We start from the raw sequence: 13,882 nt of genomic DNA on the forward strand, positions 1-13,882 counted from the left end.
GGTGTCGGCGATGTCGGTGGCGGTGGATTAGGGGTTAATAAGTGTAAGATTAGGGGTGTTTAGACTCGGGGTTCATGTTAAGGTGTTAGGTGTAGACATAAATGTATTTCTCCATAGGAATCAATGGGGCTGCGTTAGGAGCTGAACGCTGCTTTTTTGCAGGTGTTAGTTTTTTTTTAAGCCGGCTCTGCCCCATTGATTCCTATGGGGAAATGGTGCACGAGCACGTTTTGCCAGCTCACCGCTACCGTAGGCAACGCTGGTATTGAGGTGAGATGTGGAGCTAAATTCTGCTCTACACTCACTTTTTTGCGGCTAACGCCGGGTTTGTAAAGACCCGTAATACCAGCGTTACTGTAGGTGAGCGGTAAGGAAAAACTGTGCGTTAGCACCGCACAGCCTTACCGACAAAAACTCGTAATCTAGCCGTATTTGTTTTGCAGTATATGTCTTAATCCTGGTCTCTGCCACCCATTATTTTTTGTAGTACTTTATATTCATCTCACTGGCAAGTATTAGCAAGGGAGAGCTGAGATAAATAGAAATTAACACCAAAATACAGAAATGTTTATATCTTGGCTCATATCATGGGATAGGCACCTTGTTCTGAGCATAAGTAAAATTGAGGGTATAAGGCTGATGGCTGTCACATGATACAAGGAGCCGGCTAATTGAAGTAAATTTTGAAATTTGTCAGAAAAAAAAAAAAAATCTACTGCTCATTAAAACTTCTGAGTAAGTGCTATTGAGTTGTCTTTTTATTGTGCACTTGTGGATTATGCAATTATACAGTATTTAATGGTCCTTTAAAAAGGGGCAGCAAGCACCTTGTAATTGCAACATTTTCCTTCACTCTTCCATAAGATTAACATATCAGCAGAGTCTGAACTTTATTAGAAAAAAATAAACATCTCACTTGCTGCAATTGTTTTTCAATTGACTAAACTACATCCACCACTTTCCTTATTTGGAGGAGTTGTAACTTTTTATACTTACAGCCATGCGGGTTGGTACTTTTAAAAGTAATTTCAAAAGGGAAATTCCAGACAAGAGATTGTTCAGTAGTTCGGCTTTTGGAACTGATCTGAGATATTCCTTCTTCTACTCCCTAAAAAATACAATAAAAAAATAAGACATTATGACATTAACAAGTGGAACTCGGAACAAAAGCAGCAACTATCATACTATTATATATTCACTTCAAAGAAAACAATTTTATGGTAAACAAAAAAAATGATAAACTATAAATATTAACTAGGTAGGCTCATATGATCATTTCTGAGCCCTTGAAGGTCATTATCTCAGGGCATTTAGATAGTTGTTTGTTTACAGCTAGACAGAGCTAGTTCATGTGTGTCATATGGATAACATTGTGCTCACTCCCATGGAGTTATTTATAAATCAGCACTGTTTGGCTAAAACTAAAGTCTGACAAAAGAACTGAAATAAGGGGGCAGTCTGCAGACGCTTAGATACAAGGTAATCACAGAGGTAAAATGTATATTAAAGGGACACTGAACCCAATTTTTTTTCTTTTGTGATTCAGATAGAGCATGCAATTTTAAGCAACTTTCTAATTTACTCATATTATCAATTTGTCTTTGTTCTCTTGCTATCTTTATTTGAAAAAGAAAGTCCAGACCCTGGACAGCACTTGTTTATTGGTGGATGAATTTATCCACCAATCAGCCAGAACAACCCAGGTTGTTCACCAAAAATGAGCCTGCATCTAAACTTACATTTTTGCTTTTCAAATAAAGATACCAAGAGAATGAAGAACATTTGCTAATAGGAGTAAATTAAAAAGTTGCTTAAAATTGCATGCTCTATTTGAATCACAAAAGAAAAAAATTGGGTTCAGTGTCCCTTTAATATAACCATGTTGGTTGTGCAAAACTGGGGAATGAGTAATAAAGGTATTATCTATCTTTTTAAATATTAACAATTCTAGAGTACACTGTCCCTTTAAGTATAACCTATTGTTTTGTGTGTGTTTTTTTCTAAATTACAACTAAACAGACTATTTTATACCCCTTTAATAATCTCGCCAGATCAAAAAGCTTTAGATTATCAGGACTTTTATCTTATAGTCAATGCAGCAAACAGGAATATTGTAGCTAATTCTGAAATGCACATAATTGAATTTCATTTTAAAACGGAACCAGTTTTTTTTAAAACACTTTTATTAGCTAAACTTATCTTGTAACAGCTATCCTAGTGTCAGTATCTATTGTGCACAGGGTATAGCAGCATATGTACATATGCTCTGTGTACCTGCATTCAGACACGGTGTTGAGATGACACTGCTGACACTAAAAGCAGCACAATGTTTGAATGCATGTGCGCAGGCATATGAAGGTATGCTCTGTTTGCTACATGCAGTAAAAGTAGGAAACCTCTTGTGTGAAGGAAGGAATTCTTCTCTGGGAGGGGTCACACTCAACTCAAAGAGTCAGGTTATCCCTTTGGTAGTGATCGCCTAACCCAATTCAGTGCAAAACACAATTTATGCTTACCTGATAAATTTATTTCTCTTGTGGTGTATCCAGTCCACGGATCATCCATTACTTGTGGGATATTCTCATTCCCAACAGGAAGTTGCAAGAGGACACCCACAGCAGAGCTGTTATATAGCTCCTCCCCTAACTGCCATATCCAGTCATTCAACCGAAAACAAGCAGAGAAAGGAGAAACCATAGGGTGCAGTGGTGACTGTAGTTTAAATTTAAAAATGACCTGCCTTAAAATGACAGGGCGGGCCGTGGACTGGATACACCACAAGAGAAATAAATTTATCAGGTAAGCATAAATTGTGTTTTCTCTTGTAAAGTGTATCCAGTCCACGGATCATCCATTACTTGTGGGATACCAATACCAAAGCTAAAGTACACGGATGAAGGGAGGGACAAGGCAGGTACTTAAACGGAAGGTTCCACTGCCTGTAAGACCTTTCTCCCAAAAATAGCCTCCGAAGAAGCAAAAGTATCAAATTTGTAGAACTTTTAAAGGCCCAAGTGGAAGCCACAGCTCTAGTGGAATGAGCTGTAAACCTTTCAGGAGGCTGCTGTCCAGCAGTCTCATAGGCTAAGCGGATTATGCTTCTTAGCCAAAAAGAAAGAGAGGTTGCCGAAGCCTTTTGACCTCTCCTCTGTCCAGAGTAGACAACAAACAAAGCAGATGTTTGACGAAAATCTTTAGTAGCTTGTAAGTAAAACTTTAAAGCACGGACCACGTCCAGATTGTGTAATAGACGTTCCTTCTTCGAAGAAGGATTAGGACACAAGGATGGAACAACAATCTCTTGATTGATATTCTTGTTAGATACCACCTTAGGTAAAAACCCAGGTTTTGTACGCAGGACTACCTTATCCGTATGAAAAATCAGATAAGGAGAATCACATTGTAAGGTAGATAACTCGGAGACTCTACGAGCCGAGGAAATAGCTACCAAAAAAAGAACTTTCCAAGATAAAAGTTTGATAACTATGGAATGAAGAGGTTCAAACGGAACTCCTTGAAGAACCTTAAGAACCAAATTTAAGCTCCATGGTGGAGCAACAGGTTTAAACACAGGCTTGGTTCTAACTAAAGCCTGACAAAATGCCTGAACGTCTGGAACATCTGCCAGACGCTTGTGCAAAAGAATAGACAGAGCAGAAATCTGTCCCTTTAAGGAACTAGCTGACAATCCTTTTTCCAAACCTTCTTGGAGAAAAGATAATATCCTGGGAATTCTGACCTTACTCCATGAATAACCCTTGGATTCACACCAATAAAGATATTTACGCCATATCTTATGGTAAATTTTCCTGGCGACAGGCTTTCGTGCCTGTATTAAGGTATCAATGACTGACTCGGAGAAGCCACGCTTTGATAAAATCAAGCGTTCAATCTCCAGGTAGTCAGTCTCAGAGAAATTAGATTTGGACGGTTGAAAGGACCCTGAAGTAGAAGGTCCTGTCTCAGAGGCAGAGACCATGGTGGAAAGGATGACATGTCCACTAGATCTGCATACCAGGTCCTGCGTGGCCACACAGGTGCTATCAGAATCACTGATGCTCTCTCCTGCTTGATCTTGGCAATCAGTCGAGGGAGCAGAGGAAACGGTGGAAACACATAAGCCAGGTTGAAAGACCAGGGCGCTGCTAGAGCATTTATCAGTGTCGCCTTGGGATCCCTGGACCTGGATCCGTAACACGGAAGCTTGGCGTTCTGGCGAGACGCCATGAGATCCAGTTCTGGTTTGCCCCAATGATGAATCAATTGTGCAAACACCTCCGGATGGAGTTCCCACTCCCCCGGATGAAAAGTCAGACGACTTAGAAAATCCACCTCCCAGTTCTCTACACCTGGGATATGGATAGCTGATAGGTGGCAAGAGTGAATCTCTGCCCAGCGAATTATTTTTGAAACTTCTAACATCGCTAGGGAACTTCTTGTTCCCCCTTGATGGTTGATGTAAGCCACAGTCGTGATGTTGTCCGACTGAAATCTGATGTACCTCAGAGTTGCTAACTGAGGCCAAGCCTGAAGAGCATTGAATATCGCTCTTAGTTCAAGAATATTTATTGGAAGGAGAGTCTCCTCCTGAGTCCACGATCCCTGAGCCTTCAGGGAGTTCCAGACTGCACCCCAACCTAGAAGGCTGGCATCTGTTGTTACAATTGTCCAATCTGACCTGCGAAAGGTCATACCTTTGGACAGATGGACCCGAGATAGCCACCAGAGAAGAGAATCCCTGGTCTCTTGGTCCAGATTCAGTTGAGGGGACAAATCTGTGTAATCCCTGTTCCACTGACTGAGCATGCATAGTTGCAGCAGTCTGAGATGTAAGCGTGCAAACGGCACTATGTCCATTGCCGCTACCATTAAGCCGATTACTTCCATACACTGAGCCCCCGAAGGGCGCGGAATGGAATGAAGAACACGGCAGGAATTTAGAAGCTTTGATAACCTGGACTCCGTCAGGTAAATTTTCATTTCTACAGAATCTATCAGAGTCCCTAGGAAGGAAACTCTTGTGAGTGGGGATAGAGAACTCTTTTCCTCGTTCACTTTCCACCCATGCGACCTCAGAAATGCCAGTACTACGTCCGTATGAGACTTGGCAATTTGGAAGTTTGACTCCTGTATCAGGATGTCGTCTAAATAAGGGGCCACTGCTATGCCCCGCGGCCTTAGGACCGCCAGAAGCGACCCTAGAACCTTCGTAAAGATTCTTGGGGCTGTAGCTAATCCAAAGGGAAGAGCTACAAACTGGTAATGCCTGTCTAGAAAGGCAAACCTGAGAAATCGATGATGATCTTTGTGTATCGGAATGTGAAGATAAGCATCCTTTAGATCCACTGTAGTCATATATTGACCCTCCTGGATCATAGGTAGGATGGTACGAATAGTTTCCATCTTGAATGATGGAACTTTGAGGAATTTGTTTAAGATCTTTAGATCCAAAATTGGTCTGAAGGTTCCCTCTTTTTTGGGAACCACAAACAGATTTGAGTAAAAACCCTGTCCCTGTTCCTCCTTTGGAACTGGATGGATCACTCCCATAACTAGGAGGTCTCGTACACAGTGTAAGAATGCCTCTCTCTTTATCTGGTTTGCAGATAATTGTGAAAGGTGAAATCTCCCTTTTGGGGGGGAAGCTTTGAAGTCCAGAAGATATCCCTGAGATATAATTTCCAACGCCCAGGGATCCTGGACATCTCTTGCCCACGCCTGGGCGAAGAGTGAAAGTCTGCCCCCTACTAGATCCGTTACCGGATAGGGGGCCGTTCCTTCATGCTGTCTTAGAGGCAGCAGCAGGCTTTTTGTCCTGCTTACCTTTGTTCCAGGTCTGGTTTGGTCTCCAGACCGTCTTGGACTGAGCAGCAGTTCCCTCTTGTTTTGCATTAGAGGAAGTTGATGCCGCACCTGCCTTGAAGTTTCGAAAGGCACGAAAATTAGACTGTTTGGCCCTTGATTTGGACCTGTCCTGAGGAAGGGCATGACCTTTTCCTCCAGTGATATCAGCAATAATCTCCTTCAAACCAGGCCCGAATAGGGTCTGCCCCTTGAAGGGAATGTTAAAGGGCCATAATACCCAAATGTTTAAACACTTGAAAGTGATGCAGCATAGCTGTAAAAAGCTGACTAGAAAATATCTCCTGAACATCTCTATGTAAAAAAGAAAGATATTTTACCTCAAAAGTTCCTCAGTAGCCACCTCCCATTGTAAAGGATTTCTAAGCAGCATTTTAGTGTGTCTGTCCCGGGACATCTTAGGGGCTGAGCATCGTGCACTCTCATATTATTTCACCAATCAGGTAAAGGAAGCTTACTATGAAATCTCATGAGAGTTAAGTCAAATCTCATGAGATCACAGTAAGAGTTCATGACCTCAGCACTGATGATGCTGATTGGCTGCTGTTCATTTCTTCATTTTTTTTTTTTTTACCTGCAGCTGGGAGCAGCTGAGTATAACTTTTTGCACAGAACTTACTCTGCTGAGCTGAGGAGATTGTGAGGTAAAATATCTTCCTTTTTTACATAGTGATGCTCAGGTGATAATTTCCTGTCAGCTTTTTACAGTTATACTGCATCAGTTTCAAGTGATTTAGCATATGAGTATTATGTCCCTTTAAGCAGCTTAGATTTTGAAGTCACGTCAGCTGACCATGATTTAAGCCATAGCGCCCTGCGAGCCTGTATAGCAAAACCAGAATTCTTAGCCGTTAGTTTAGTCAAATGAACAATGGCATCAGAAACAAAGGAATTGGCTAGCTTAAGTGCTCTAAGCTTGCCAAGTATGTCATCCAATGGAGTCGCTACCTGTAAAGCCTCTTCCAGAGACTCAAACCAGAACGCCGCAGCAGCAGTGACAGGAGCAATGCATGCAAGGGGCTGTAGGATAAAACCTTGTTGAATAAACATTTTCTTAAGGTAACCTTCTAATTTTTTATCCATTGGATCTAAAAAAGCACAACTGTCCTCGACAGGGATAGTAGTACGCTTTGCTAGAGTAGAAACTGCTCCCTCCACCTAAGGGACTGTCTGCCATAAGTCCCGTGTGGTGGCGTCTATAGGAAACATTTTTCTAAAAATAGGAGGGGGAGAGAACGGCACACCTGGTCTATCCCATTCCTTATTAATAATTTCTGTAAACCTTTTAGGTATTGGAAAAACATCAGTACACACCGGCACTGCATAGTATTTATCCAGTCTACACAATTTCTCTGGCACTGCAATTGTATCACAGTCATTCAGAGCAGCTTACACCTCCCTGAGTAACACGCGAAGGTGTTCAAGCTTAAATTTAAATGTAGAAATATCAGAGTCAGGTATCTTTCCTGAGTCAGAAACATCACCCACAGACTGAAGCTCTCCTTCCTCAGCTTCTGCATATTGTGAGGCAGTATCAGACATGGTTCTTAAAGCGTCAGTATGCTCTGCATTTCGTCTAACCCCAGAGCTATCTCGCTTACCTCTAAATTCAGGTAGTCTGGCTAATACCGCTGACAGTGTATTATCCATGACTGCCGCCATGTCTTGTAAAGTAAACGCTGTGGGAGCCCTAGATGTACTTGGCGCCATTTGAGCGTGAGTCCCTTGAGCAGGAGTCAAAGGATCTGACACGTGGGGAGAGTTAGTCGGCATAACTTCCCCCTCGTCAGATTCCTCTGGTGATAAATTTTTTAAAGACATAGGCCTAGATTTAGAGTTCGGCGGTAAAAGGGCTGTTAACGCTCCGCGGGCTTTTTTCTGGCCGCACCATAAATTTAACTCTGGTATCGAGAGTTAAAACAAATGCTGCGTTAGGCTCCAAAAAAGGAGCGTAGGGCATTTTTACCGCAAATGCAACTCTCGATACCAGAGTTGCTTACGGACGCGGCCAGCCTCAAAAACGTGCTCGTGCACGATTCTCCCATAGGAAACAATGGGACTGTTTGAGCTGAAAAAAAACCTAACACCTGCAAAAAAGCAGCGTTCAGCTCCTAACGCAGCCCCATTGTTTCCTATGGGGAAACACTTCCTACGTCTGCACCTAACACCCTAACATGAACCCCAAGTCTAAACACCCCTAACCTTACACTTATTAACCCCTAATCTTCCGCCCCCGCTATCGCTGACCCCTGCATTACAGTTTTAACCCCTAATCTTCCGCTCCGTAAACCGCCGCAACCTACGTTATCCCTATGTACCCCTAATCTGCTGCCCTAACATCGCCGACCCCTATGTTATATTTATTAACCCCTAATCTGCCCCCCACAACGTCGCCGACACCTGCCTACACTTATTAACCCCTAATCTGCCGAGCGGACCTGAGCGCTACTATAATAAAGTTATTAACCCCTAATCCGTCTCACTAACCCTATCATAAATAGTATTAACCCCTAATCTGCCCTCCCTAACATCGCCGACACCTACCTTCAATTATTAACCCCTAATCTTCCGATCGGAGCTCACCGCTATTCTAATAAATGTATTAACCCCTAAAGCTAAGTCTAACCCTAACACTAACACCCCCCTAACTTAAATATAATTTTAATCTAACGAAATAAATTAACTCTTATTAAATAAATTAATCCTATTTAAAGCTAAATACTTACCTGTAAAATAAATCCTAATATAGCTACAATATAAATTATAATTATATTATAGCTATTTTAGGATTAATATTTATTTTACAGGCAACTTGGTATTTATTTTAACTAGGTACAATAGCTATTAAATAGTTAAGAACTATTTAATAGTTACCTAGTTAAAATAATAACAAAATTACCTGTAAAATAAATCCTAACCTAAGATATAATTAAACCTAACACTACCCTATCAATAAAATAATTAAATAAACTACCTACAATTACCTACAATTAACCTAACACTACACTATCAATAAATTAAATAAACACAATTGCTACAAATAAATACAATTAAATAAACTAGCTAAAGTACAAAAAATAAAAAAGAACTAAGTTACAGAAAATAAAAAAATATTTACAAACATAAGAAAAATATTACAACAATTTTAAACTAATTACACCTACTCTAAGCCCCCTAATAAAATAACAAAGCCCCCCAAAATAATAAATTCCCTACCCTATTCTAAATTTAAAAAGTTACAAGCTCTTTTACCTTACCAGCCCTGAACAGGGCCCTTTGCGGGGCATGCCCCAAGAAGTTCAGCTCTTTTGCCTGTAAAAGAAAACATACAATACCCCCCCCCCAACATTACAACCCACCACCCACATACCCCTAATCTAACCCAAACCCCCCTTAAATAAACCTAACACTAAGCCCCTGATGATCTTCCTACCTTGTCTTCACCATGCCAGGTTCACCGATCCGTCCTGGCTCCAAGATCTTCATCCAACCCAAGCGGGGGCTAGACATCCACTGAAGAAGTCCAGAAGAGGGTCCAAAGTCTTCCTCCTATCCGGCAAGAAGAGGACATCCGGACCGGCAAACATCTTCTCCAAGCGGCATCTTCGATCTTCTTCCATCCGGTGCGGAGCGGGTCCATCTTGAAGCAGGCGACGCGGATCCATCCTCTTCTTCCGATGTCTCCCGACGAATGACGGTTCCTTTAAGGGACGTCATCCAAGATGGCGTCCCTCGAATTCCGATTGGCTGATAGGATTCTATCAGCCAATCGGAATTAAGGTAGGAATTTTCTGATTGGCTGATGGAATCAGCCAATCAGAATCTAGTTCAATCCGATTGGCCGATCCAATCAGCCAATCAGATTGAGCTCGCATTCTATTGGCTGATCGGAACAGCCAATAGAATGCGAGCTCAATCTGATTGGCTGATTGGATCAGCCAATCGGATTGAACTTGATTCTGATTGGCTGATTCCATCAGCCAATCAGAAAATTCCTACCTTAATTCCGATTGGCTGATAGAATCCTATCAGCCAATCGGAATTCGAGGGACGCCATCTTGGATGACGTCCCTTAAAGGAACCGTCATTCGTCGGGAGACATCGGAAGAAGAGGATGGATCCGCGTCGCCTGCTTCAAGATGGACCCGCTCCGCACCGGATGGAAGAAGATCGAAGATGCCGCTTGGAGAAGATGTTTGCCGGTCCGGATGTCCTCTTCTTGCCGGATAGGAGGAAGACTTTGGACCCTCTTCTGGACTTCTTCAGTGGATGTCTAGCCCCCGCTTGGGTTGGATGAAGATCTTGGAGCCAGGACGGATCGGTGAACCTGGCATGGTGAAGACAAGGTAGGAAGATCATCAGGGGCTTAGTGTTAGGTTTATTTAAGGGGGGTTTGGGTTAGATTAGGGGTATGTGGGTGGTGGGTTGTAATGTTGGGGGGGGGGTATTGTATGTTTTCTTTTACAGGCAAAAGAGCTGAACTTCTTGGGGCATGCCCCGCAAAGGGCCCTGTTCAGGGCTGGTAAGGTAAAAGAGCTTGTAACTTTTTAAATTTAGAATAGGGTAGGGAATTTATTATTTTGGGGGGCTTTGTTATTTTATTAGGGGGCTTAGAGTAGGTGTAATTAGTTTAAAATTGTTGTAATATTTTTCTTATGTTTGTAAATATTTTTTTATTTTCTGTAACTTAGTTCTTTTTTATTTTTTGTACTTTAGCTAGTTTATTTAATTGTATTTATTTGTAGCAATTGTGTTTATTTAATTTATTGATAGTGTAGTGTTAGGTTAATTGTAGGTAATTGTAGGTAGTTTATTTAATTATTTTATTGATAGGGTAGTGTTAGGTTTAATTATATCTTAGGTTAGGATTTATTTTACAGGTAATTTTGTTATTATTTTAACTAGGTAACTATTAAATAGTTCTTAACTATTTAATAGCTATTGTACCTAGTTAAAATAAATACCAAGTTGCCTGTAAAATAAATATTAATCCTAAAATAGCTATAATATAATTATAATTTATATTGTAGCTATATTAGGATTTATTTTACAGGTAAGTATTTAGCTTTAAATAGGATTAATTTATTTAATAAGAGTTAATTTATTTCGTTAGATTAAAATTATATTTAAGTTAGGGGGGTGTTAGTGTTAGGGTTAGACTTAGCTTTAGGGGTTAATACATTTATTAGAATAGCGGTGAGCTCCGATCGGAAGATTAGGGGTTAATAATTGAAGGTAGGTGTCGGCGATGTTAGGGAGGGCAGATTAGGGGTTAATACTATTTATGATAGGGTTAGTGAGGCGGGTTAGGGGTTAATAACTTTATTATAGTAGCGCTCAGGTCCGCTCGGCAGATTAGGGGTTAATAAGTGTAGGCAGGTGTCGGCGACGTTGAGGGGGGCAGATTAGGGGATAATAAATATAATATAGGGGTCGGCGGTGTTAGGGGTAGCAGATTAGGGGTACAAAGGGATAACGTAGGTGGCGGCGCTTTGCGGTCGGAAGATTAGGGGTTAATTATTTTAAGTAGCTGGCGGCGATGTTGTGGGGGGCAGATTAGGGGTTAATAAATGTAATATAGGGGTCGGCGGGGTTAGGGGCAGCAGATTAGGGGTACATAAGTATAACGTAGGTGGCGGTCGGCAGATTAGGCGTTAAAATTTTTAATCGAGTTGCGGCGATGTGGGGGGACCTCGGTTTAGGGGTACATAGGTAGTTTATAGGTGTTAGTGTACTTTAGGGTACAGTAGTTAAGAGCTTTATAAACCGGCGTTAGCCAGAAAGCTCTTAACTCCTGCTATTTTCAGGCGGCTGGAATCTTGTCGTTAGAGCTCTAACGCTCACTGCAGAAACGACTCTAAATACCAGCGTTAGAAAGATCCCATTGAAAAGATAGGCTACGCAAATGGCGTAGGGGGATCTGCGGTATAGAAAAGTCGCGGCTGTAAAGTGAGCGTTAGACCCTTTAATCACTGACTCCAAATACCAGCGGGCGGCCAAAACCAGCGTTAGGAGCATCTAACGCTGGTTTTGACGGCTACCGCCGAACTCTAAATCTAGGCCATAATATGATCTTTATTGCTTAAAGTGAAATCAGTACATTTGGTACACATTCTAAGAGGGGGTTCCACCATGGCTTTTAAACATAATGAACAAGGAGTTTCCTCTATGTCAGAAATGTTTATACAGACTAGCAATGAGACTAGCAAGCTTGGAAAACACTTTGAATCAAGTTAACAAGCAAATATAATAAACGGTACTGTGCCTTTAAGAGAAACAAATTTTGTCAAAATTTGAAAAACAGTGAAAAAAGGCAGTAAATCAAACGAAATTTTTACAGTGTATGTAATAAGTTAACAGAGCATTGCACCCACTTGCAAATGGATGATTAACCCTTTAGTTAAAAAAACGGATCAAAAAAACTATATAGACGTTTTTTAACAGTCACAACAAACTGCCACAGCCCAACAGTGGAAAGCCTCAGGAAACTGTTTCTAGGCAAAATTTAAGCCAGCCATGTGGAAAAAACTAGGCCCCAATAAAGTTTTATCACCAAAGCATATATAAAAACTATTAAACATGCCAGCAAACGTTTTATATTGCAATTTTAAAAGGGTATTACCCCTGAGAGTAAGCATGATACCAGTCGCTATTAAATCACTGTATTCAGGCTTAACTTACATTAATCCGGTATCAGCAGCATTTTCTAGCATTTCCATTTCTAGAAAAAATTGTAACTGCACATACCTCATAGCAGAGTAAGCTGCATGCCATTCTCCCGCTGAAGTTACCTCTCTCCTCAGACATATGTGAGAACAGCAATGGATCTTAGTTACAACCTGCTAAGATCATAGAAACCTCAGGCAGATTCTTCTTCTATTTACTGCCTGGGATAAAATAGCACAACTCCGGTACTATTTAAAAATAACAAACTTTTGATTGAAGAAAATAAACTAGCTATATTTAACCACTCTCTCTTACTACCTCCATGCTTGTTGAGAGTTGCAAGAGAATGAATGGGTATGGCAGTTAGGGGAGGAGCTATATAACAGCTCTGCTGTGGGTGTCCTCTTGCAACTTCCTGTTGGGAATGAAAATATCCCACAAGTAATGGATGATCCGTGGACTGGATACACCTTACAAGAGAAATACATTTTTCAGAACCCCTATCCCTGCCGAACGAATACAGAGGGGTATGAAACCCAAATATGTAAAGAGGAGAGCCCTCCTCTTTCAAATGAGGCTTCTTAGTCCCTTGACATTTATAGGTGATGTCCATAAAAATGACAAACATCTATCTAATGTATCTATTATATGTGGTGCCTCTATCTACTAAAGACAGCATACAACACACATACACAATAACTCTCACATGAAAGATGGGATTATCCACTTTCAAATGAGGGGTCACATGCCCCTTTAGGTAGCAGATGATTACAACAGAAATTTCAATTACCTATTAGGTAACTTATATAGGGTTCCTTAAACTGACCCATCTGCATATGGTACAATATCGGGGGTTAGGCAAAGATGAGGCCCGATATTTAAAAAGCAACAATCCTACTCTTTGAAATCAGTGGCTCTGTGTCCGTTCAGCTGCCAAATGATTGCCATAACAATGACAGATACCTCACAGCATTGATTCCATTTTAGGGGATTTGGCAATTTTTAAGAGTACTTTGTTAACCCCTCACCATAGCAAAATATCAGAAGACCCCTGGTTTCAAACAGTGAGGGTGTGCCACAATTCAAACTAGAAAATCTGTTACCCACGCCCTCGTCAGTAGTCGACTGGACTACGGCAATGCACTCTACGCCGGGTCCACCATCAAGCTCCAGAAACGACTCCAGAACACCTCGGCCAGACTTATCCTCGACATCCCTCACCAAAACCACATCACCGAACACCTAAGGAACCTACACTGGCTCCCCGTCAACAAGAGAATAACCATCAAGCTCCTAACCCATGCATTCAAGGCCCTCCACAACTTCGGTCCTGAATACATCAACCACCGTGTCA

General features: G+C 41.3%; 1 protein-coding gene across 1 annotated transcript in view; it reads right to left on the bottom strand.

Moving 5' to 3' along the window:
* The window catches only part of B9D1 (B9 domain containing 1), a 440,314-nt gene that overhangs the window by 392,599 nt on the left and 33,833 nt on the right, over positions 1 to 13,882 (bottom strand). The window contains exon 3 of the mRNA XM_053695026.1: positions 997 to 1,108. Within this exon, the coding sequence (XP_053551001.1) occupies positions 997 to 1,108 (112 nt within the window). The remainder of the gene's footprint in view (positions 1 to 996; positions 1,109 to 13,882) is intronic.

This window comes from Bombina bombina, chromosome 11, assembly GCF_027579735.1.
Source record: "Bombina bombina isolate aBomBom1 chromosome 11, aBomBom1.pri, whole genome shotgun sequence".
In the NCBI taxonomy this organism is placed as follows: Eukaryota; Metazoa; Chordata; class Amphibia; order Anura; family Bombinatoridae; genus Bombina; species Bombina bombina.